Source organism: Artibeus jamaicensis, unplaced genomic scaffold (genome assembly GCF_021234435.1).
Source record: "Artibeus jamaicensis isolate MK-2021 breed Jamaican fruit bat unplaced genomic scaffold, CSHL_Jam_final contig_700, whole genome shotgun sequence".
Classification (NCBI taxonomy): domain Eukaryota; kingdom Metazoa; phylum Chordata; class Mammalia; order Chiroptera; family Phyllostomidae; genus Artibeus; species Artibeus jamaicensis.
The window spans coordinates 6,914,859-6,939,343 of NW_026521930.1; the positions used below are offsets into that span (position 1 = coordinate 6,914,859).

A 24,485-nucleotide genomic window follows, 5' to 3' on the forward strand; every position below is an offset into this window, starting at 1 on the left:
AGCAAATTTGCCTAAATTTACATATCTACAAGTGACCGAGCTGAAATCTGAATTCAAAGTCTAACTGATGCAGTTTGCTCTAAGCCTAGTTCCAAAACGTTGTAGCTCATCAGCATCACACTCCTGGCCCTGAGATTGCCATTCCGCTAGCGAAGGGTGATGCTCGGTATCTGTGAGTAATAAAAGATGAGGACCAGGAGCCGTCGGATCATGGAATCTAGAAGTACCACCATTCCCTTCAAGGTTACGTTGGCTTGTCTCTGACACTGGTACGGCGCGAAGGCCACTGGGAGTTGTAGTTGCCCTGTATACTTTGTCAAAGCCGGACGTGACGTTAAATGCCTCCGCCTTTCCTCGCCGAGTTTCCGCTGTTCGGCGGTGTGAGTCGCAGGCTCAGCCGGTACGTAACTCTTGGGCCGCGTGTTTCCAGTACGAGGGCTTGGGCCGGGGTACGTTCGGGGGACGGTGATGGGTGACGTTCGGGAGGTGGGGGCTCGATTCCCTTCTCGCGGTGCTTTACCCTGGTTCTCCCGCAGATTCGGCTTCGCCAGTCTTAGCTTCTCAACGGCGTCGCCATGTCGCGGTTTTTCACCACCGGTTCGGACAGCGAGTCTGAGTCGTCTCTGTCCGGGGAGGAGCTCGTCACCAAACCTGTCGGGGGTAACTACGGCAAACAGTGAGTTGGCGGGGTTGCGTCGTGGTGACCACTTGCGGAGTGTGGGGTTCGGCAGGCTTGGGAAGGGTCGGGGGAGAATAGAGTTAGGGCGGCAGTGAGGTTCTCAAGGAGGTTGGCGAAAGCGGGTTCTGAGGATGCTGAGAGTTGAAAGGACCGGAAGGGTGTTGGAAGGACAACCTCCACGCTTAGGGTTCTGTGGACTATGGGAGTCCACTCTCCGGGTACCAGGGACTGATTACCAGAGGTTTCCCACTGCCTGGGTCTGTTGCGGCCTATTGCAGCCTGTTGCATCAGCTTCCCAACTGGCCTGCTTGTCCACAGCCTTTGTACAACCTCAGCCTCCTCTCCTCCTCTTGGCATCGAACGCCGAAAGTCATAATTATTCTTACCACCAAAAAGTCTCGCTCACAAAGTGCTTACTTGATATCTGGGCACTCCTTGATGTGGCTCCAAGGCCGAGCCACCTGGTGTTGCGGGCAGGTTCTTAAACATCGGTTTTATTCCTGGCATTTACCTCCGCTTAAAACACCCTTCCTCACTCTGCAAATTAAAATTCTTTTCACCCTTTGAAACAGTGGGATGTTGTTTCTCAAACTTCTGTCATATATGTGGCACGATCATTTTTGCCATATGCCTGTCTATGGTTTAAATACATATGTATACATATATACCCATATGAATATGATTTCATAGCACTGCCACAAGTGGAATACCAACATTATTTGCCATAAAATAGAAAATAATTGATTGCTTACTTCAGCAGCACATACACTAAAATTGGAACAATACAGAGATTAGCATGGCCCAAGGTCTAGGTCATGAAAACATGGATGGCAAAAAAAGAGAAAACAGTTGGGAAAATTAATAAGAAGAGAGCTGTTGACAGCTGAATGCTGTCTGTGGTCTGGTTTCTCATTACTAAAGAAAAATACTGGCAATGGACGTTTTAAAGCCATTAAGTCTTTTTTTTTTTCTCCTTGGCCACAGTGGGACACATGGTTTTTCCGGACCTAGTTCAGGTTTTTTCTTGAACACTTCCCCATTCATTCTAGCCAAAGTACCCCATATCTCACTGTTTAATACTTTTTAGTGACTCTTCACATAATTAGTTTTGTGGTGTAGTAAATAAACACCTTTGTTTACTTTTGAGAGGATGGAGATCTTTGTATATGTTACAGCATTTGACAAAAGGCCTTCCTTGAAGTCAGTTTAAAAGATCGAATTGTATATTTTATAATGAGGCTGTGAAGAGGAAGGATCAGAGGATGAGTGCAATGTGAACATCCTGAGTTACTCAGTTTTACCTGGCCCATCTGAAAAGAAAAATAGAGGTCATTTGGAAAGACTGGAACTAGAAAGGAAGATTAATGGTCTCTGTTCCTTCAGGCCATTGTTGCTGAGTGAAGATGAAGAAGATACCAAGAGAGTGGTCCGAAGCGCCAAAGACAAGAGGTGAGGCCATGGGGAACCTGTACGGTGGGGAGTCTCTGGAGCAGTGGCAGGCTCTATGGTTGTTGACAGTTGTCGACAGTGTTCAATATCCTATTGGGCTCCCAACCCAGGTTTGAGGAGCTGACCAATCTTATCCGGACCATCCGTAATGCCATGAAGATTCGGGATGTCACCAAGTGCCTGGAAGAGTTTGAGCTCCTGGGAAAAGCGTATGGAAAGGCTAAAAGCATTGTGGATAAGGAAGGTGTACCCCGTTTCTACATCCGAATTCTGGCTGATTTGGAGGACTATCTTAATGAGGTGTGACTCCTGTGGGTGAGGGGGGCAAGGTCCAGGAGGGGATTATGGGCCTGGGGCCTGCTTCTAACCCCTTTGCAGGGATCATGTCTTCTCTGGATTGTTTGCCTTACTTACAGTGTCTCCCAGAACACATGGAATAGGGAGATGAGCAAAGAGAGGGACCTTTTTTTAGCCAGGAATTTTTATTGTATTTATTTTTATATTCTCATCTGTGGTTTTATACTTGTAGCAGTGACATGTAGAGCATCTTTAAACAATAACAGGTGTAATTAGGAAGTAGTACAGGTGGTGTGCAGATAGCAAGACTCAAAAATGCTAAAGCCTGAAGTTTAGGAAATACTATTTAGTCTCAGATTCCTGATCTTCCTTTCTTCTCTCTTTTCCTTTAGCTATGGGAAGACAAGGAAGGAAAGAAGAAGATGAATAAAAACAATGCCAAGGCCTTGAGTACCCTTCGCCAGAAGATCAGAAAATATAACCGAGATTTTGAGTCCCATATTACAAATTATAAGCAGGTGGGGGTGCTAGAGGCAGACTTTTTGAACTGTGGGGACAGTGACCTCAGTACTGGGACAAAACATTTGCAAATGGGAGATGTGGTTGGAGAAGGAATCATGACAAAACTCTTGGGTGCAGGAGTAGGATGAGGTGGTGTTTGGCAGGCATCCTTAATTACTCTTTAATTTCCCTCTTTCCAGAACCCAGAGCAGTCTGCAGATGAAGATGCTGAGAAGAATGAGGAGGATTCAGAAGGTAAGAGAGGATACCCTAATTGTAAATGGTGAGGAAATGTAAAGTTAATGGTTCCCTTGGCCTGCTTTCTTGGGGGGCAGGGGAGGCGGTTCTTCAGCTTTGCTCTTCCTTCCAGGCTCTTCAGATGGGGATGAGGACGGAGTCAGCGCTGCAACTTTCTTGAAGAAAAAATCAGAAACTCCTTCTGGGGAGAGTCGCAAGTTCCTCAAGAAGATGGAGGTAAAAGGCAGGGTTATAGCGAGGGGTGATTTGCCTCCCATGGGCCATTCTTGGGTCCCTGGGGAGAAGAAAAGACTCACAGAACCCTAGATTTAGGAGGGGTTGGGTTTAAGGGAGTCTGGTTTGAGAAAATGCTTCCTCTTAGATTAGAGCATTGAGTGAACTAGAATCTGGAGAACTAGATTCTGGGGCAAGTCACCACTGCTCTCTGGTCTTGGTGGTCCAGTCCAGCTCATAATGTCCTGATTCCATGAATGACCACTCTTGGTCTGCTCTTGTAAATCCCTGAAATGTGTTAGGGGGAGCAGAGACACTAGGCAGTCTCTCCATCTTCTTCCTGCTGATCCGTCATCCCACTCCCTAAGGATGAAGATGAGGACTCTGAAGACTCAGAAGAAGATGAAGAATGGGACACAGGTTCAACATCTTCGGGCTCAGACTCAGAGGAGGAAGAAGGGAAACAGACCGTGCTGGCCTCAAGATTCCTTAAGAAGTAAGAGAAGCCATGGTACCTTGCTACAGTGGGAAGAGTAGGATGCTTTTAATCATTTTGAAGGTTGTTGCTTTTTCCATGGAGTCCTTTCAGGGTCAAGCATACTAGTGGGTTAAGCTCACAAAGCTAGTATTTTCTAAGGATGGGATTTGAAGGCTCCAGAGTCAAAATATTTAAACATGACATTATTCAGTGCGCGTGGACTGAGTGTAAATCTCACTTTGGTGACAGTTAGCTGTGCAGTACTGGACACGCTGTTTCACCTCTTCAGTCTCTAGGTTCCTCAGCTGTAAAATGAGGTGCTACTTGACCCTGCCTCTGAGGGTAGCCGCAAGAATACAGGGAGGTGATGTAGGGAAGTGGCTTAGCCCAGGACTGACGTGCTGCATTCTCAGTGATGGTTGCTACTCCTGTCACTATTCCAGAGAACTTACTGGTGTATAGCAAGCCTTGGCTGAATTACACTAGGACGGTCACAGAATTGGAAAGGATTTGGATTTGGATTCTGGTCCCAGCTTTTAGTCTTTTAGTAGCTATATAACTTTGGGTACGTTACTTAACTTTCTCGGGTCTCGGTTTGTTCCTTTGAAGTCAAGGCGGTACCTGCCCCAGCGTATGGCACACAAGTCAAATTTGAAACTCTGGGAAACACTGCTCTTTTAATGGGCAGGACTAGTGCTCTTTCCGTTGCTTTTCTGCTTTTAAAAGTTTGGATTACGTTGCTTCAGGGGTAGGGAGTTCCCTCACACTAGAGGGGTCTAGACAGTGGTGTATTGTTGAGAAGCTTTTTTTCACTGTGTGGGAACACTGGTCAAGTCTGGGAAACATTGCATATCTGATTTATTCATTTTTTTACTCAGAACACTTCTGGTGTGGGTTTTTTCTCACACCAACCATTTCTCCAATTCTCTGAATACCAACTACATGTGTTCATCAATTTGATTCAGTTCTAATACTAACTACCCACAGTTAGTGCAGCAATCCACAAGTTAAAGGCTCGGTCCCAAAACACTTGCCCCCACTTCAGACACCCATTGCAGGTCCCAGGTTCAACACCTGTACTTCTGACCAACCAGCTATAAATTCAGAGTTCCCACAATCCCTTCCTCAGGTTCAATAATATGCTAAAATTGCTCATAGAACTCAGGAAAGCCTTTTTACCAGCCATCAACTAATTGGCTTATCATCGGTTAAAAAAAAAAGTGCCCCCAAGAAGGGTCAGTCTGGACAGAGCAATTAGTATCAGAGAACAACTGTATTTCTTAATACTCTGTGGAGCAACGTGACAGGCTATTTTGGGGTCTACAGGGGCCTGGTAACCTCTGCCTTATTAGACCAGGTTATATTGTTTCCTTCATAAGATTTTCTTGGTGTTATATGGCGACAGATCTTGGTAAGTAGTTTGGCAAAATCAGTGCTTAATAGTCCTTGTTTTGGTTGTAGTTAACTTTAGGTCATTCCTGTAGAGTGACTTAGATGGAGGAATCAGCAGAGGAAAGGGGGTTCGTGGAAGGAAGAAGCCTCAGCGGTAGGAGGTGGGGATGGTCGTTCATCTTCTCCCGTGTTTCCTGGCAGGGCCCCAGCCACAGAGGAGGACAAGAAGGCCGCTGAGAAGAAACGGGAGGACAAAGCCAAGAAGAAGCACGATAGAAAATCAAAGCGCCTAGATGAGGAGGAGGAGGACAATGAAGGCGGGGAATGGGAAAGGGTCCGGGGTGGAGTGCCCCTCGTTAAGGTGAGGATTTTAGAATTAAAATGAACTGGGAGACAGTTTGGGAGGGCACACAGGTGCACTCTGGTTGCGTTGGGAGAAAAGGCAAGAGTGGTTCCCGCTGGCTTGCACATAACAGGATGTGTGTTGCTTAGGAGAAACCAAAAATGTTTGCCAAGGGAACCGAGATCACCCATGCTGTTGTCATCAAGAAACTGAATGAGATCCTACAGGCACGAGGCAAGAAGGGAACCGATCGGTAAGATTTACGGGTCTAGATTGTGGGATTGCAGGGTGAAAGCTCTTTCTCTAAGACACAGGGTAGGGATTGATGGACACATAGTGCTGTTTGGGCAAGATCTGCATGTAGCTCAGTAGAAGGAATGGTATACATGGTGCGTACTGGTCCGTTTTCTGCTGTTTACTACTCTCCATTTGACTTTAAGCCAATCATTCAACCTTTTAGGACTGTTTTCCTATGTATAAAATGGGAGTAATGAACACCTTCTTCGGTCATTTAGTGACCAAAGAGAATGACAGATCATTAGCAGCAATGCTATTTCTGCTTGAAATTTGTAAAGGAGAAGCAAGTGTACAGGCGGCGAAGAGAGAGATTTTCGAATGGAGCTACCTTGCTTGTCTGAAGGAAGCATGTTGCGTGACAGGATGAGACTTTTGACTTGTCTTTGATGCTTCAGCCTGTTCTGTACCCCTTCAGTGCAGCCCAGATTGAGCTGCTACAGCTGCTGGTTCAGATTGCTTCTGAAAACAACCTTGGAGAGGGTGTCATCATCAAGATCAAGTTCAATATTGTCGCCTCTCTTTATGACTACAACCCCAACCTGGCCACATACATGAAGGTGAGGGAAAACAAAAGGAGTATCCCAGGGCTGAGCTGGTGGGTCAGGAGAAGATGCCTTGCTTAAAACTCAAGGGCTGCGGAAGCAGTCTTAGTAGTCGAAGGCCCTGGGGGTTTCTAGTGAAGAGGCTCCCAGGAGGCTTCTGCTTCTGCCACCTGCACATCTCTGACTACTCTCTGATCTCCTGGCAGCCAGAGATGTGGCAGAAGTGCCTGGACTGCATCAATGAGCTGATGGACATCCTGTTTGCAAACCCCAACATCTTTGTTGGAGAGAATATTCTGGAGGAGAGTGAGAACCTGCATAATGTTGACCAGGTAAAGAGAGGAATTTGCAGGCTAATTGGAGAAGTGTATGTTTTCTGCTTTGGGAAAGCTCAGTGGAAACAGATTTGAGGTTTGGGGCTGAGATATGGCCTGATACGTTTATTCCTTCTTTTCAGCCACTGCGTGTCCGTGGCTGTATCCTAACTCTCGTGGAACGAATGGATGAAGAATTTACCAAAATAATGCAAAATACGGACCCTCACTCCCAAGGTGAGCCTCAGCAAGCATGGGCATCAGTGAGAGGAAAAGTGCTAGAAATGAAATTAAAGGTTATACTAAAAATGTTTGGAAAGCCAGTCCTTTATTCCAGCATTCACTCTGGAGGGCTCTGGAGGTCTTAAGATACTGGATCCCACTCCTATAGGTTCTGACTCAGTAGGTGTACATAGAGTCCCAGAGTGTGCATTTCTAACATGTTTCTAGATGATGCTGTTGGTCTGGGAACTACACTTTGAGAATCATTGGGGTATGACCTCTGTTCACTTAGCTCGTGTAGCTTGAATCAGGGGCCTGGGATGCAGAAATACAGGACATTTCCTCAGTAAAATGTGAATGCCTGCATTCGCTCACCAAGTCAAGGGTGTAGCAGTGAACAAGGCAGCTAGAGGCCTTCATGCTCGTGGACTTTTACGTTTGGTGCCGGGAAAAGGCAGTTCAAATAAATGAGGCAGTTGTAGGTGAGATGAAGTGGGAATTAGAAATTGAAATTGGGACCTGTGATAGAATGACTGGATGAGTAGCTGCTTTAGATAAAATGGTAGAACGAAGCACACTTAGGTAGGGGCCTTTGAGGTGAGATCATAATGAGGAGTAGGAAGAGTTCATCGGAGGAGGAGTTAGCAGAAGAGAACACCTAACAGAAGTGACAGAAAGTGAACTTGGTGAGTACCAGGACAGGACAGTTTTTGCAGGGCACTTCCTGGTGGATGCAGAAAACATACAGAGGTAATTGCATTGATCAGGGACAGATGACTGGGAAAGCCTGGGTGCCTGGCTGAGCTGAGAGGGGAGGTGCTCTCCCTGCAGAGTATGTGGAGCACCTGAAGGATGAAGCACAGGTGTGTGCCATCATCGAGCGTGTGCAGCGCTACCTGGAGGAGAAGGGCACCACTGAGGAGATCTGTCGTGTCTACTTGAGGCGCATTCTCCACACCTACTACAAGTTTGATTACAAGGCCCATCAGCGGCAGCTTACCCTCCCAGAGGGCTCCTCAAAGGTGAGTGCTTGTCTGAGTGTCACCCGGGAGAGGAGTATGTCAGGAGTTGATGGCCAGTGTTCCATTCCCTGAGGATTTCCTGAGGTGGAGCAGGGAGGGAAACTTGGGGAGGCTGGGTGAACAAGTTGGGTGGAGTCTCACCCTTGGTTGCTAATGCCTAAGCTCTTTAGGGCCATAGTCTGACGTATCATCTCCTCCTCCTCCTCACCAAACCCCCTGCCTCCCCAGTCTGACCAAGATCAGGCAGAAAATGAGGGCGAGGACTCAGCTTTGCTCATGGAGAGACTTTGCAAGTACATCTATGCCAAAGACCGCACAGACCGGATCCGCACCTGTGCCATCCTTTGCCATATCTATCATCACGCTCTGCACTCCCGCTGGTACCAGGCCCGAGACCTCATGCTTATGAGTCACCTACAAGACAATATTCAGCATGCAGATCCTCCAGTACAGGTAGGAAGAGAAAGGCACTCTGGCTTAGGTGGCAAAGGGAAGCCCAGGCCAGGTCCCTGTCCTCTACTGGGACAAAGTGGGTTAACCAAAGTAGCACCTGTCTAGCTAATTCAGACAACTTGGTCCTTCCCAGTTGCCAGCATTCTCTGAATCCTTTTTTTTGAGATTTTAATTACTTTTAGAGAGAAGAGGAAGGGAGAAAGAGGGGTAGAGAAACATCAGTGTGCAATAGATACGTTTATGGGTTGTGTAGCCCACAGTGCAGCCATGTGCCCTGACTGGGAATAGAGCCAGCAACCTTTTGTTTGCAGGCCTGCACTCAATCGACTGAGCCACACTGGCCATGTTCACATTTAACTGTACTGTTTCAACAGCATTAGAGTGCTTTGGAACAGAGATTTGGGTTCAGCTAATATTCATTATACCTAATATGTTTGTCCTTTGGGACACTGAGAGATCATCTTGTTTAAAAAGAGCCCTGGCTGGTATGGCTCAGTGGATTGAGTGCCAGCCTGCAAACCAAAGGGTTGCTGGTTCGATTCCTAGTCAGGGCACATGCCTGGGTTGTAGCCCACGTTCTCCGCAGGGGGGTGTGAGAGGCAACCACACATTGATGTTTCTGCCCCTCTCTTCCTCCCTTCCCCTCTGTCTAAAAATAAAGAAAATTAAAAGTCTTAAAAAAAAAAAAAAAAAAAGAACCGTTACAAAGTTATCAAACTAATTGGGGAGACAGGGACCCAAATGTAGAATGAAATGTTGGAACAGAATAGTGAAATAACTAATTTTGTATGTGGCTCTATTGTGAGGGATTTCCATATAGGAAGAATATTAAAGTTGTGTCTTTTAAGTGTGTGTTTATAATGATTAATGTTAACGTGTAGAACATTTGGTGAACCTGTCTGGTGGTGGTTTTTAAATAGCATGCTCATTTGTTCTTTTTTATATTTCATTGTATAAAATTTTTTTCTTTTTTCGATTATAATTTACGTTGTTAGATTAGTTTCAGATGTACAACATAATGGTTATACAATCATAGATCACTAAGCATAGATAGTGGTTAGATAATCATACACGAAATGTTCCCCCTAATATTTCAAATACCCCCTGGCACCAGACATATTTATTGCAATACTATTGACTATATTCCTTATGCTGTACTTTACATCCCTATGACTGTTTTTGTAACTGCCAATCTGACATGTAAGTGAAATTATATGGTATTTGTCTTTCTCTGACTTGACTTACATCACCTAGCATAATACCCTGTAGGTCCATCCTTGCTCAGATGATAATTTGTTTTTTTAACTCACTACCTGTGGAAATGGTCAATGATTTTAAAGAGAAGGTAAGGGGATAGAGACAGACAGACAGACATCAACTGGTTGCCTTCCATATACGCATCCTGACTGGGAATTGAACCCGCAACCTTTTTGGTGTATGTTCCACCCAACTGAGCCTCCCAGCCTGGGCCTCGTTTCTTTTTGTGGCCAAGTAATATTCCATTAATAATCCGTTGTATAAATGTACCACAACATTTTTATCTGCTCGTCTGTTGATGGGTACTTGGGTTGCTTCCATAGCTCGGCTATTGTAAATAACACAACAGTGAACATATATACATAGAGATGTATGTATTCTTTTGAAGTAATATTTTCGGTCTCTTCAGATATATCTCCAGAAGTGGAACCACTGGGTTGTAAGGCAAATTCATTTCTGATTTTTTTTTAATTTTTAAGATTTTATTTATTTATCTTTAGAGGGGAAAAGAAGGAGAGAGGGAGAGAAATATCAATCTATGGTTGCCTCTTGGGTGTCCCCTGCTGGGAACTGGCCTGCAACCCAGGCATGTGCCCTGACTGGGAATCGAACCGTGGTTGCTTGGTTCCCAGGCCCGCACTCAATCCACTGAGCTACACCAGCCAGGGCTCATTTCTGATTTTTTGAGGTAATGCAATACTGCTTTCCACAGTGGGTGCCCCCATCTACTTTCCCAAAATCCGTGCATGAGGGTTCCCGTTTCTCCATGTCCTCTCCAACACTTTGTTGACTTATTGATGATGGCCATTGTGACATGCAAGAGGTGATACCTCCTTGTGGTTTAATTTGCATCGCTCTAGTGATTAGTGTAATGTTTGAGCATCTTTTCATATGTCTGTTGACCATCTGTATGTCCTCCTTGGAGAAGTGTCTCTTCAGGTCCTTTGCCCAATTTTTAATTGGATTGTGTGGGAGTTTTTTGTTTTGTTTTCTGATGTTTTGTCATCATTCTGGTGTTGAGTTGTATGAGTTCTTTATAAATTTTGGGTATTAATCCCTTATTAGATGTATCACTGGCAGATATGTTCTCACTGGGTTATCTTTTCATTTTGTTGATGGTTTCCTTTGCAATGCAAAATCTTTAGTCTGATGTAGTCCCATTTGGTTATTTTTTTCTTTTTGTTTCCCCTGACCAAGGAGATGTATCAGAAAAAATACTACTAAGAGAAACATGCAAGATTTTATTGCCTGTGTTTTCTCCAAGGAGTTTTATGGTTTTGAGTTGTACATTTAAGTTTTAAATCCATTTTGAATATACTTTTTTCCAAACTATAAGAGTTTATTTAGAAAATCACTAAGGTAGAAATGAAGAGCTGTAGAAGAAATGAGCTCAGTAAACAAATTACAGAGGCAAACAAGAGTTGGGGACGGTGGGCTTGGAGCCTAGGAGGCGCAAAGAAAACGTGCCTGGGAGAAGAGGTGGGTAAAGGCGTGGGTGTGCTCCACAGAGAGAGCCACCTTAAAAATACGAAATGGTCTAGTTTCATTGTTTTGCATGTATCTGTCCAGTTTTCTCAACACCATTTATTGAATAGACTCTTTAGCGCCACTGTATGCTCTTGCCTCCTTTGTCAAATATTAATTGACCATATAAGTGTGGGTTTATTTCTGGGCTCACTCTTCTGTTCCATTGATTATATGTCTGGTTTTATGCCCATGCCATGCTGTTATGATTACTGTGGCCTTGTGATACAGTTTGATATCAGGTAATGTGATTCCTCCAACTTTGTTTCCATTATATGAATTTATCACAAGTTCTTTTTATTTTTTAGATTTTTTTAAATTTAGTTTTAGAGGGGAGGGGAGGGAGAAAGAGAGGAAAGGAGACATCAATGTGTGGTTGCCTCTTACGTGCCCCCTAACCCGGGCATGTGCCCTGACTAGGAATTGAACTGGTAACCAGGGCAGCACTCAATCCATTGAGCTACACCAGCCAGGGCTTATCACAAGTTCTTGATATATTTTCTCTTGATACATAGCTGGTCTATTTCCAGTTTGGGGCTATTATAAATGAAGCTACTGTGGGCATTTATGTAGAAGTCTTTGTGTAGATACATGTTTTTTCTTTTATAATTACTTACAGAGTGGAATTGCATCATAGTGTAGGTGTGTGTTCAGTTTTATAAGGAACTCAAGTGGTTATACCATTTTATACTCCTACCATTAATGAGTGTTTTCTGTTGATGTTTGGTGTTGTAGGTCTTTTTAGTTTTAGCCATATTGGTGATTGTGTAATAGAGTGTCATGGTGTTAGGTTGTATTTCCCTGATAACCATTGAAGTCCATTACTCTTCTGTTGATGTTCCCGTTATATATCTTTCATGAAATGTCAACTTTCGCCCATTGTTTTTAAAGATTGAATTGTTCATCTTTTTATTACTGAGTTGTAGGAATTCTTTATTCTGGATGCAAGTCCTTTGTCAGATAAAGGTTTTTAAAATATTTCCTTCTATACTGTGCTTTGCAAATTCATTTTCTACACCATTTATTTTGGTTAGATCTGATTTATCAGTTTTTTTTCATTTGTGGTTATGTTCTGGGCCCTAGCTAAAGAAACCTATGCCTACTTGCAATTCATAATACATTCATTTTCTGGTTTTTGATAGTCAGTATGATTTTAGCTTTCACATTTAGGTCTATGATTTTGTATATGGTGTGAAGTCAGGATCAGAGATGTCCTGTCCCCATTGTATTCCTTTGGTGCGTTTATGGAAAACTACATCACCCTAAAAGTGTGGGTGTATTTCTGGGCTCTGTACTGTTCCATTCATTCATGTTTTTGTCTGTCTTTATGCCAGTCTGCCACTATCTTAATTGCTGTGCCATTAGAGAACGTCTCCAAGTCAGAGATTATGAGTACACCAACATTTTTTTTGTAGAAGTACTTTGGATATTCTGTGATTTTTTTCATTTTTACATAAATTTTAGAGTCAGCTGGTCAGTTTCTACAAAAACACCTGGGATTTATATCAGATTTGTAAATCAGCTTTGGGGAGAACTTCTTACATGTTATCTCTTTTTGTTTGTTTTTTTAAGATTTACGTATTTTTAGAAAGAGGAAGGGAGAGAGAAAGAAACATCAATGTGGTGTTGCCTCTCGAGCGCCCCCTACTGGGGACCTGGCCCACAACCTAGGCATGTGCCCTGATTGGAAATCAAACTGGCAACCTTTGGTTTGCGCTCCGGCTCTTAATCCACTGAGCCGAACCAGCCAGGGCTTACATGTTATCTCTTCCTTTATCTTCTTTAGTTTCTTTCTGCAATGTTAGAGGTAATATACATCTTTTAAAAAATTATTTCTGAGTACTTCCAGCCAAGATGGGGGAGTAGGTAGATACACTTTACCTCCTCAAACAACCAAAAGAAGGACAACAAATTTAAAAACAAAAAAATAGACAAAAAACTGTACTTGAAAAATAACTAGCCCTGGCTGGTGTAGCTCAGTGGATTGAGCGCGGGCCTGCGAACCACATGATCGCGATTCGATTCCCAGTCAGGGCACATGCCTGGGTTGCAGGCTGGTTCCCTGCAGGCCAGTTCCCAGCAGGGGACGCACAAAAGGCAACCATACATTGATGTTTCTCTCCCTCTCTCCTTACCCCCCTTCCCCTCTAAAGATAAATAAATAATAAAATATTTAAAAAAAGAAAGAAAAATAACTAAATAAAATTTTTAAAAAATAAAAATAAAAAATAACCAGAATTGCCAGAAAATTGGAACTGCATGGAAGTCTGACAACCAAGGAGTTAAAGAAGAAGCATTCATCCAGACCGGTAGGAGGATGGAGATGGGCAGCCAGGGCAGAGAGGAGTCACACACAGCATAGCAGTGGCAGGAGGACCAGGGCGGGCGAGGTGGAGGCTGGCAGACCAGGAGGAACAACTGGGAAGCGAGACAGACCATGCAACCCAGAGTTCCAGCTTAGGGCAATAAAGCCTCAAAACCTCTGACTGAAGAAACCTCTGGGGGTTGCAGCAGAGGGAGAAACTTTCCCAGCCTCACAAGAGAGTTGGTTGGAGAGACCCACAGGGTCCTAGAGTGTATACATACCCACCCACCCAGGAATCAGCACCAGAAGGGCCCAAATTTGTTTATGGGTAACAAGGGAAGTGACTGAAAGCCAGAGCTGAATAAGTGGCATTGTTCCCTCTCAGACCCCTCCCCCACATACAGCACCACAATGCAGTGATGTGGGTTGCCCCACCCTGGCAACTACCTAAGGCAAAATACTATCCTTATTACATAACAGGCACACGGAGACAAAAAAAATATGGCCCAAATGAAAGAACAGATCAAAGTTCCAAAAATAGAGCTAAGCAATGAAAAGATAGCTAATCTAGTAGACGCAGTGTTCAAAACACTGGTAATCAGGATGCTCACAGAAATGGCTGAATATGGTCGCAGAGTAGAGGGAAAAGTTAAGGCTATGAAAAGCCTTAATGTACAGGGAACCAGTGTTGATGGGAAGGAAACCAGTACTCAAATCAAGGGTTTGGACCAGAAGGAAGAAAAACATTCAACAAGAACAGAATGAAGAAACAAGAATTCAAAAAAATGAGAGGCTTAGGGATCTCCAGGACGTCTTTAAACATTCCAACATCTGAATCTTGGGGGTGTCAGAAGGAGAAGAGGAAGAGGAAGAAATGGAAAATTTATTTGAAAACATAATGAAGAAGAACATCCCCAAGCTGGCAAAGGAAATAGACTTCCAGGAATTAGGACACTCAGAGAGTCCCAAAGAAGTTGGACCCAAGGAAGCACACACTGAGGCACATCATAATTACATTACCCAAGATTAAAGATGAGGAGAGAATCTTAAAAGCAGCAAGAGAAAAGGAGACAGGTCCCTGCAAAGGAGTTCTCATATCAGCTGATTTTGCAAAAGAAACCTTACAGGCAAGAAGGAGCTGGAAAGAAGTATTCCAAGTCATGAAAGGCAAGGACCTACATCCAAGATTGCTTTATCCAGCAAAGCTTTCATTTAGAAAGGAAGGACAGATGAAGTGCTTCCCAGATAAGGTCAAGTTCTAGGAGTTCATCATCACCAAGCCCTTATTATATGAAATGTTAAAGGGACTTACCTAAGAAAAAGAAGGTCAGAAAATATGAACAGTAAAATGACAACAAACTCAAAGTTATTAACAACCAAACCTAAGACAAAAGGAAACTAAGCAAAGAACTATAACAAGAACAGAATCACAAAAATGGAGATAACGTGGAGGGTTATCAGGGAGGGTCGAGGAATGAGGGAAAAGGGACAGGGAATAAGAAGCATAAATGGTAGGTACAAAACAGACGGGGAAGTTGAGAATTGTATAGGAGATGGAGAATCCAAAAAACTTATATGTATGACCCATGGACATGGACTAAAGTGGGGGAATGATGGTGGGAGGGGGTGTGCAGGGCAGAGGGGAGTAAAGGGGAGGACAAAAATGGGAAAACTATAATAGCATAATCAGTAAAATATTTTTTTAATTCCTGAATATTATGTGATACTTGATACTATTTTAAATGCAATTTTTAAAAAATTCTTTTTTAAATAGTTAACTACCAGTATGTAAGAATAAAGGTAATCTTTGGATCCTACCATTTTGCTAAATTCACCAAGCTCTAGCACAGTCATGGGCTGTTTAACAAGAGGAATACATTCTAAGAAATGCATTGTTGGGTGATTTTGTGGCTGTGAGAACATCCTAGAGTGTGCTTACACACCCTTGGATGGTGTAAACTGTACACTGAGGCTCTTTGGCATGTCATCATTGTCTCTGTGGTCTGTTCTTGACTAAAATATTTATACACAGAGATAGTTTTTTTTAAGTCTTTTTTTTATTGTATTTTTCCCATTACCATTTATCCCCTTTATACTCTATTCACCTCTACTCACCCTGCAGTCACCGCACTGTTGTTTCCATCCATGAGTTCTTTTTCAGTTTTGCTTGATCCCTCCAGGCCCTCACATAGCTGCCAGCCTGCTCTCTCTCTATGAGTTTGTTTGCTTGTCACTTCAGTTTGTTATGGGATTCCATATATGAGTGGGATCATATGGTATTGTCTCTCTGACTGGCTGATTTCACCTGGCATAATGTTCTCCAGGTGCATCCATGCTGTAGGAAAGGGTAAATTTTTCTTCTTTTTTACAACCAAGTAGTAGTCCATTATATAAATGTATCATAGAGATAGTTTTATTACTAAACAAGTTCTTTCTTGCTATATTAAATGACTCAGATCTCCAGTGCAGTGCTGAATAGAAATAGTGAGAGCAGACATCTTGCCTTATTCCCATTCTTGGCAGAGAAGCAACCAACATTTCACTGTTAAGTATAATGTTAGCTGTAGTATTTTAGTAGATACCCTTTCTCAGATTGATCCTAGTTGATCAATTGATCCCAGGCTCTTCTGATCCTAACTGGCTGAGAATTTTTGTTAGAATAGATACTAAATTTTGACAAAAGCTCTTTCTGCATCTCTTGAAATGATAGTTAATTTCTCCTTTGTTCTGTTCATGTGGTGAATAACCATGATTTTATCTTTTTATATCAGCCTTTCATTTTTGAAATATATCCTACTTGGTCCTGATATGATCTCTTTTTTCATGTTGCTGGTTTCCATTTGCTAAAATTTCTTTAACAATCTTTGCATCTGTGTTTATGACTTGATACTGATCTCTATATTTTTGTTATCAATATTGTATTGCCTACAATCTATTATTGCTGCAATCTTTCGTCTCTTAATTAGTGGTACCACCATCTTTTCAGTTGCTTAGGCCAGAAGCCTTGGAGTCTTCCTTACTTCCTGTTTTCCCTCACATACTACCTCTCCTTCCCCAGACATTTCCACTCAGAATCTGGACCTGACCACTTAACCACTTTCAGTACTGCCCTCTGGTCTTGGTCTGTCTCTGCTTCTGCCCTTGTGTCCTTTCAGGCTATTCTTAGTATAGTAGCCAGAGTAGCCACATTAAATTAAGCCAGATTGTATCATTTGTTTGCTCAAAACCTTCCCATGGTTTTCCATCTTAAAATCTTTAATATGGCTTACACAGCTCTGTGCTTGCCCATCCTCCAGTTTATGATCACATCTTCTACCTGCCCTAGGTAGTTTACATTCCTTGTTCCTCAGATTCACCTGGCACAATTCTTGCACCAAGGGCCTTTGCATTTGCTTTTGCTTTTTCCTGCAGTGCTGTTCTTCTCCCAGTTACCTACGTAATTTGCTCCTTCTTTTTTTATTTAGGTCTTTATTTAAACATTCCCATCAAAATGAGGCTCTCCCTAATTAGCATGTATAAAATTTTGAGGCACTTCCGCCAAGATGGAGGCATAGGTGGATATCCGTGCCTTCTCACACAACCAAGTTTAGAGACAACTAAATATTAGCAACAGAAAACACAGCCAGAACACAGAAAATTGAACTTTTTTGAAGTCTGTTAACAACAAATTCTTCAGTCTGACCGGTAAGGGGCAAAACCAGCAGCTGGTGGAGCGGGGTTTTACAGGAAAACTCGGTCGGAGGGACTCAGGCGCGCGGAATCCAGGCGCAGGGTTGGACCTAGTGAGCTACCGCGCGAGGGACCGCGGGACCGCTGGGGAAACAGCAAGGGAGCAGGGCTGCGGGTTGACTGTGGTAGCGCATTTGTGCGCAGATAGACAAGTGAGGGAGTGGGTGATTGGACGGGAACCCAGTGGGTCCCCACAGCATGCTGCTGGGAGGGCGCCGCCATTTCCCTGCTCTGACCCCACCTCCACATACAACATCATAACCCAGCGACTCTGAGTGGCCCGGCCCTGGTGAACCACCTAAGGCACTGATCCTCACCCAGCTGTGAGAAACAGCAGAGGGGGTCGCCATTTCCCTGCTCTGACCACGCCCCCACATACAGCATCACAACACAGCCACCTGGGAGTCCAAGACGCGCTTCTCACACTTAAAGGGCGCGAACAGACCAAAAATGGCGCAGGAAGATCTCAAAGCCCCAGAGCCTATAAATCTAAGCGGTGAAGAAATAGCAAAACTCTCAAGACGCACAGTTTAAAACACTGGTGATCAGGATCCTCACAGAACAGGTTGATTATAGCCACAAATTAGACAAATATATGAAGGCGAAACTAACTGAAATGAATGGAAGCGCACAGGACACCAATAGCAATGAAAAGGAAACTGGGACTTAAATCAATGGAGTGGACCAGAAGAAAGCAAATAATGGCCATACAGAAAAGAGTCAAGAAGCAAGAATTCAAAGAAATGAGGAGAGTCTTAGGAACCTCCAGGACATCTTTAAACGGTCCAACATCCGAATTATAGGGGTACCAGAAGGGGGAAAGGCACAGCCACCAGTGGAAAACTTATTTGAACAAATAATAAAGGAGAATTTCCCCAATCTGGCAAAGGAAATAGACTTTCAGGAAATCCAGGAAGCTCAGAGAGTCCCAAAGAAGTTGGACCCAAGAAGGAACACACCAAGGCACATCATAATTACATTAGCCAAAATTAAAATGAAGGAGAGAATCCTAGAAGCAGCAAGAGCTAAGGGGACAGTCACCTACAAAGGAGTCCCCATCAGACTGTCAGTGGATTTCTCAGAAGAGACCTTACAGGCAAGAAGGGGCTGGAAAGAGGTATTCCAAGTCATGAAATCCAAAGACCTACAACCAAGATTGCTCTATCCAGCAAAACTTTCATTTAGAATGGAAGGACAGATAAAGTGCTTCTCAGATAAGATCAAATTCAAGGAGTTCATCATCACCAAGCCCTTATTATATGAAATGTTAAAGGGACTTACCTAAGAAAAAGAAGTTAAAGAAACATGAACAGTGAAAGGACAACAAACTCACAGTTATTAACAACCACACCTAAAACAAAAGCAAACTAAAAGGACAGCTAGATCAGGAGTGGAAACATAGAAATGAAGATCTCAAGGAGGGTTAGCAACAGGGTAGTGGGAGGAGGAGAAGGGGGGAGAAGTTACAGAAAATAAGTAGCATAGACAGTAGATAGAAAATAGATGGGGGGGGCAAGAATAGCATGGGAAATACAGAATCTAAAGAACTTGAGACACATGGTCATAAACTAAGGGGGGGTAATGGTGGGGACGGGGGGTAGGGTGGAGGGGAATGAAGGGGGGGAATAGAACAACTGTAACAGCATAATCAATTAAAAAAATTTTTAAAAAGACTACATATTAAAAAAAAATTTTTGAGTTCCCACCACTATCACCACCATACAAACCCTTTTTTCCCTCCTTTGCTTTATTTTTTTCCTTAGCGTGAGCCACCACCTGTGTAGTATGGTTACTTTCTCCCCCATCTCTACAATGTAAGCTCCAAGGAGGAACAGTGACTTGTCTATTTTGTTGTCTGTCCTAACTGATGAGCCATGTGCTCCGCATATCAATGTAGCATTTGTCGAGTATTTGTATATGTGTTGAGAATGAACAACTGTCTTGCGGATGTCACTTCTGAACTCATTATGCTTTGCTCCCAGATCCTGTACAACCGCACCATGGTACAGCTGGGTATTTGTGCCTTCCGCCAAGGCCTAACCAAAGATGCTCACAATGCTCTGCTGGACATCCAGTCAAGTGGCCGGGCCAAGGAGCTTCTGGGCCAGGGTCTGCTGCTACGTAGCCTGCAGGAGCGCAACCAGGAGCAGGAGAAGGTGGAGCGGCGCCGGCAGGTGCCCTTCCACCTGCACATCAACCTGGAACTGCTGGAGTGTGTTTATCTGGTGTCTGCCATGCTCCTGGAGATCCCGTACATGGCCGCCCACGAGAGCGATGCCCGCCGACGCATGATCAGCAAACAGTTCCATCACCAGCTACGGGTGGGCGAGCGGCAGCCCTTGCTGGGTGAGTGTGCAGCTTTGTAGTAGAACAGACTTCACTTGTTTGTTCCTTACTTTTAACTAAAGAAGCTAATGGAAATAATTTTCTACAAGATGATTCCTTTTGATTTCATGAAATCTTCATGGAAACTAAAGGCATTTTACTTAATAGTTCCTGCAGTCTCTTACCATGGGATATATATTCCTGGCTTACAAATTAAGCTTCTACTTCCTGTTATTGTCCATTACAGTCTGTACCTGTCAGTATTATCTTTCTACCAAATTTATGATGAAGTTCTTCATTGATTACAGAATTAAGTTCAGTCTCCTTGGTCATGAAGTTAAACTCCCATGACCTGATTCCAATGGTGTTTAATATAAATTTACGTAGTGCTTTTGTTCTGCCTGGTATTGTTCTCAATATTATAAATAATTATTTACTCTTTTGGGGTAATAACCATGTGATGTAGGTACTATTATTACCTCCTTTTTCTTGATTAAGTAAACTGAAGTTAAGTGATTTACCCAACTTTGACACAGTTAATATGTGCCTCTCTAACATTTTTCCTCTTTTTGTCCTTCATGCACATTATTTTCAGCCAATCAACTAGACCTTTGTCATTCAAGAATCCAGCATTGGCCCCTTTGATCAATTCTGAAAGATCTGATTGATCGATCACTCTCGGGATTGAGTGGGATGTGATTTCCTGGGAAGGGAATTTGAATTGTGCCCTTCCTGTGGGGTTGGTGCATAGAAGGACTTGGCAAGTTACCCAAACTTACTATTCACAGCCACATCCCCTTACACATTTGTTCTCTACCAGTGTGTGTGTGGTTGTGTTTAAGTGGAGGTGCCCCTTAGGCAAAGTTTGTTTGGCTTATGTGGTAATACTTTCTTATAATTGGAAATTTCCAGCATCTCTTAGTGTTCTCTGGTTCACCATGGTTTCTATTCTGTGTTGCTGCCTGCAGTGGAGCCAAAAGCTGGTTTCTGTTTGGGCTCTGCGTTACTACTTAAAATCTAAATAAATTAATTTTGATATTAAGGGACTTGTACAATCACACACACAGCTGCATAGCGGTGGGTGGGAGAGTCTTCAGGCTGGCTGTTGGCTCTCCTGTCCCTGTGCTCCTTCTCAAACAGTGCCCGGGGGGGCCGGAAACCTTGTCCCAAGTTTCCCTAGGCCCTGCCTCATTCCCACCCTTTCAGGTCCCCCTGAATCAATGAGGGAGCATGTGGTCGCTGCCTCCAAGGCCATGAAGATGGGTGACTGGAAGACCTGCCACAGTTTTATCATCAATGAGAAAATGAATGGCAAAGTGTGGGACCTTTTCCCTGAGGCCGACAAAGTCCGAACCATGCTGGTTAGGTGAGCACAGAGGGAGGCTGTGGCGAGTAGGGACGATGAGACTGGTTGGTCCCCTTCCCTGAAGATCTCTTCTTCCTTTTCCCCATAGGAAGATCCAGGAAGAGTCACTGCGGACCTACCTCTTCACTTACAGCAGTGTCTATGACTCCATCAGGTAGGATGAACCCTGAGGAAGCAGAGGGGCCCCAGCTTTGTGGTCGAGGGTCCTAGTTGCTTCCTGCCTTCTTTCTCCCCAGCATGGAGACACTATCTGACATGTTTGAGCTGGACCTACCCACCGTGCACTCCATCATTAGTAAGATGATCATTAATGAGGAGCTGATGGTAAGGGCCAGGGGTAGTATATGGGCAGGTGGAGTCACAGAATTTAGCCTGGAGGGGTCTGATCTGTGTCATGTTCCTTTCTTTGGCTCACTCCCATCAGGCCTCCTTGGACCAGCCAACGCAGACAGTGGTGATGCACCGCACGGAGCCCACGGCCCAACAGAACCTGGCTCTGCAGCTGGCGGAAAAGCTGGGCAGCCTGGTGGAAAACAATGAGCGGGTCTTTGACCACAAGCAGGGTACCTATGGTGGCTACTTCCGAGGTAAGTGGTTCCATCCCTTCTGTTCCCCCACAGTCCTGGCTCCCTTACTGCCTCTCCCCAGGCATTCACTCCTCTTCCCTTCTCTCCTGTAGACCAGAAAGATGGCTACCGCAAAAATGAAGGCTACCTGCGCCGGGGTGCCTACCGTCAGCAGCAGTCTCAGACAGCCTACTGATCACTTCCGTCCACATAATCCGGACCATTCAATAAACTTTAAGTCCTAAACCACACCCTGGTCATTAAAATTCTATTTAGAGTTGTTACAGTTCCTTTGTGTCTTCATGTTGCCACAGAGGTGTGTTGACACATTCGTTTGCTGATTTTATTTTTTAGTTTCTACCACATGACAGGCATAAGGCTAAGGATGCAGAGATAACCTGTACATATCTCTAACTTGAAAGAGCTTGCTCTTCTTTTGCATTTAACAGAAAATTATAGTATCATGATGAGTTATAACAGAAGTATGAAAAAAAGATGATGGATATATTGGGCAAGATCTGACTATGGGGCATAAATATCAGAGAAAACATAACGGAAGTTGGACCTTGTGGGTGGATGGGTGGCGATTCACCAGGCAGGGGAAAGGGAGGGTTTGCCTAAACTGGTGTGATGTGTGGTCATTGGACTGCATGGTTCTGGAGTTAACCTGTCCGTGACAGAATAGGCACCACAGTCAGGTGTGTGCACTGGGAAACTGCCCTTGCTGTGAGAGTTAAGCATGTGATTGTTTGCTCAACTTGTGTGCTTAGCTTTAAAAGTATTGGTCTACAGTAGATTGGAAACTTAATTAAAAATAATCTACCACATTGAGAAGCTTTGGTGTAGGCAAGAGAATAACAACCAAGTACAGAGGATTGGAGGAGTCCAGGAGCAGTGTGGTTTGTGTGAAGCGGATGTGGGGCACATGCAGGGGACAGAGACTGAAGACGGGCTTGTCCCGTGAAGATTCTATGCTTTAGACTTTGGAAAACAAAACACACAAGTGGACCCGGATTTAAGAATGGTAATGGAGCAGCATTACAGAATGTGGAGTTAGAGGCAGAGAGCCAATCAGAAAGTAAAAAGCATCTAAAGCCAGGATGGTGAAGACCAGAGGTGAGGAAGGGATTGAAGAGGTATGTTTGTAAAAAGCTGGGCTTTCTGTAACCAGTTGAACATGAGGGTAGTAAGAGTTTCTTGACTCAAGAATGACAGAGTCTCCTGACTGGGGATATATAAGTAACAGGACTATTATCAAATAATTGGAATATTCTTTGTGTTCAGGAACATAAGAACAGCCGGTATGCAGGGAATGTCGATACATTGAGTTTGAGGTGTTTGGGGCATGAACAAGGCAGCTGGAGATGGTTTGGGTGTTTGGGATGCATATTAATAAAGCTATAGGCTAAGCTGCTATAACAAAGGGATTCCAAAATAATGATTCAAACAAAGTTGACCCTTGAATGACATGGGTTTGAACTATGCAAGTCCGTTTATACACAGATACCAAGGGACAACTTAAGTTTTAGGACAGAAGGTATACACAGACTTGAAACTGCATGGGGAGTTGGCTCCCCTGTCATGTTCAGGTGTCAACTGTCATTAATTTTTTTCTTAAGATTTTATTTATTTTTAGAGGGAAAGAAACATCAACGTGAGAGAAACATGTATCCATTGCCTCTTGCACACCGAGTCCCCACCTGAGGACCTGGCCTGCAACCCAGGCATGTGCCCTGACCAAGAATCGAACCAACAACCTTTTTGTTTGCAAGCCAGCGCTCAAGTTTGCTGAGTCACACTGGCCAGGGCTGCTGCTTTTTAACAACTCTTAAAATGTAAAATCCATTCTTGTCTAACTGATCACACAAAAACAATCCATAGACCAGATCTGGCCCAGTCCCTGTTTTAGGTACAAGTGGTAGGTGCACTCTGGAATTGTACGTGGCTTTGACAGAGGCCTAAATTGTACTGGATATGCTTTGCCTCTGCTCTGGCCTTTTGAAGAAATGCAAGAGAGATGACCTCTTCCAATGCATACTCTTCAGTTTCTGTGAAAGTTCAAATTCATAGGCTTTTCTCAGAATATTCAAGTGTCCTGAGGAAATAACTGAAACAGCTTTTGTAAACAAAACAAGAAACCTGAAGTTCACAAATTATTCTCCAAAAGAAACAAGACGTTTGAATACATCTTAGATGGAGCATAGTATTTGTAAACAAACCCATCTGCACAAATTTTGGGAAGTATCTTCCCAACCAAATTTAAAAGCAAATTTAGATGAAAACTCTGAAAGTAACTTCTGAACATGAGTTTGAGCATATCTAGCCAAAACCCAGTAATTATTGTGCAAATGAATGCAGATTGAAGAGATCACAAAATTAACTTCTCAAGGTGAGTTAATTGTACCAGTCCAGTGGAACACATTTGAGAGTTCTCAAAATCAACCCCCCAGCAAAACTAGAGGATGAAAACCAATTTTTGTTAAACTCCAAAAGATCACCTCAAAAATAAATGTTTTAGCAAATCTTGATGAAATAAGAATGAAGCATTTGTTGTGAAAATTAAGCTCAGATTCATAAATTCTCAAAACTAACTTCTGCCATGAGGTTGGGCAAATGTAGCTGGCACAGCTGTTTTTGTGAAAGCAAGCTCAAATTCACATTTTCAAATGTAACCTCCCAGCATCAGTTTGACCAAATTTAGATAGAAAACAACAGTATTAACTCATGAAAGTACACATTCATGACTTCTCAAAGTTGCTTTCCAACTTCTAGTGCTGGCCAAGATTTAAGCACACTACACCCTATCGCCCACTGATTACAACTTAAAATTGGAAAAAATAAAATTTCAGTCAAACCTTGGTTCTTGAACATCTCCCATCTCGAATAATTCTGTTCTTGACCAAGTTGTTCATGAAAAAAATCGATTGCCAAACAAAACTTTGGTTGTCAAACT

General features: G+C 43.5%; 1 protein-coding gene across 3 annotated transcripts; it reads left to right on the top strand.

Annotated features, from left to right (window-relative positions):
* The first annotated feature begins 348 nt into the window (after positions 1–348).
* Positions 349–21,783, top strand: LOC119040953 (eukaryotic translation initiation factor 3 subunit C). 3 transcript variants are annotated; one of them, XM_037134055.2, is made up of 21 exons: positions 349–400; positions 537–676; positions 2,063–2,128; positions 2,239–2,428; positions 2,818–2,943; positions 3,127–3,181; positions 3,297–3,400; positions 3,766–3,893; positions 5,469–5,628; positions 5,760–5,863; positions 6,323–6,464; positions 6,656–6,781; positions 6,907–7,000; positions 7,817–8,007; positions 8,236–8,460; positions 19,258–19,621; positions 20,807–20,966; positions 21,055–21,120; positions 21,203–21,290; positions 21,391–21,553; positions 21,646–21,783. In XM_037134055.2, exons 2-21 carry the CDS (start codon positions 576–578, stop codon positions 21,726–21,728), a joined length of 2,736 nt encoding a protein of 911 aa, XP_036989950.1. In that variant the 5' UTR covers positions 349–400; positions 537–575; the 3' UTR covers positions 21,729–21,783. The 3 variants fall into 3 exon arrangements, with proteins under 3 accessions (XP_036989950.1, XP_036989952.1, XP_036989951.1); XM_037134057.2 differs by having other exon boundaries at positions 367–449; XM_037134056.2 differs by lacking the exon at positions 349–400 and adding an exon at positions 403–429.
* The last annotated feature ends 2,702 nt before the right edge of the window (positions 21,784–24,485 follow it).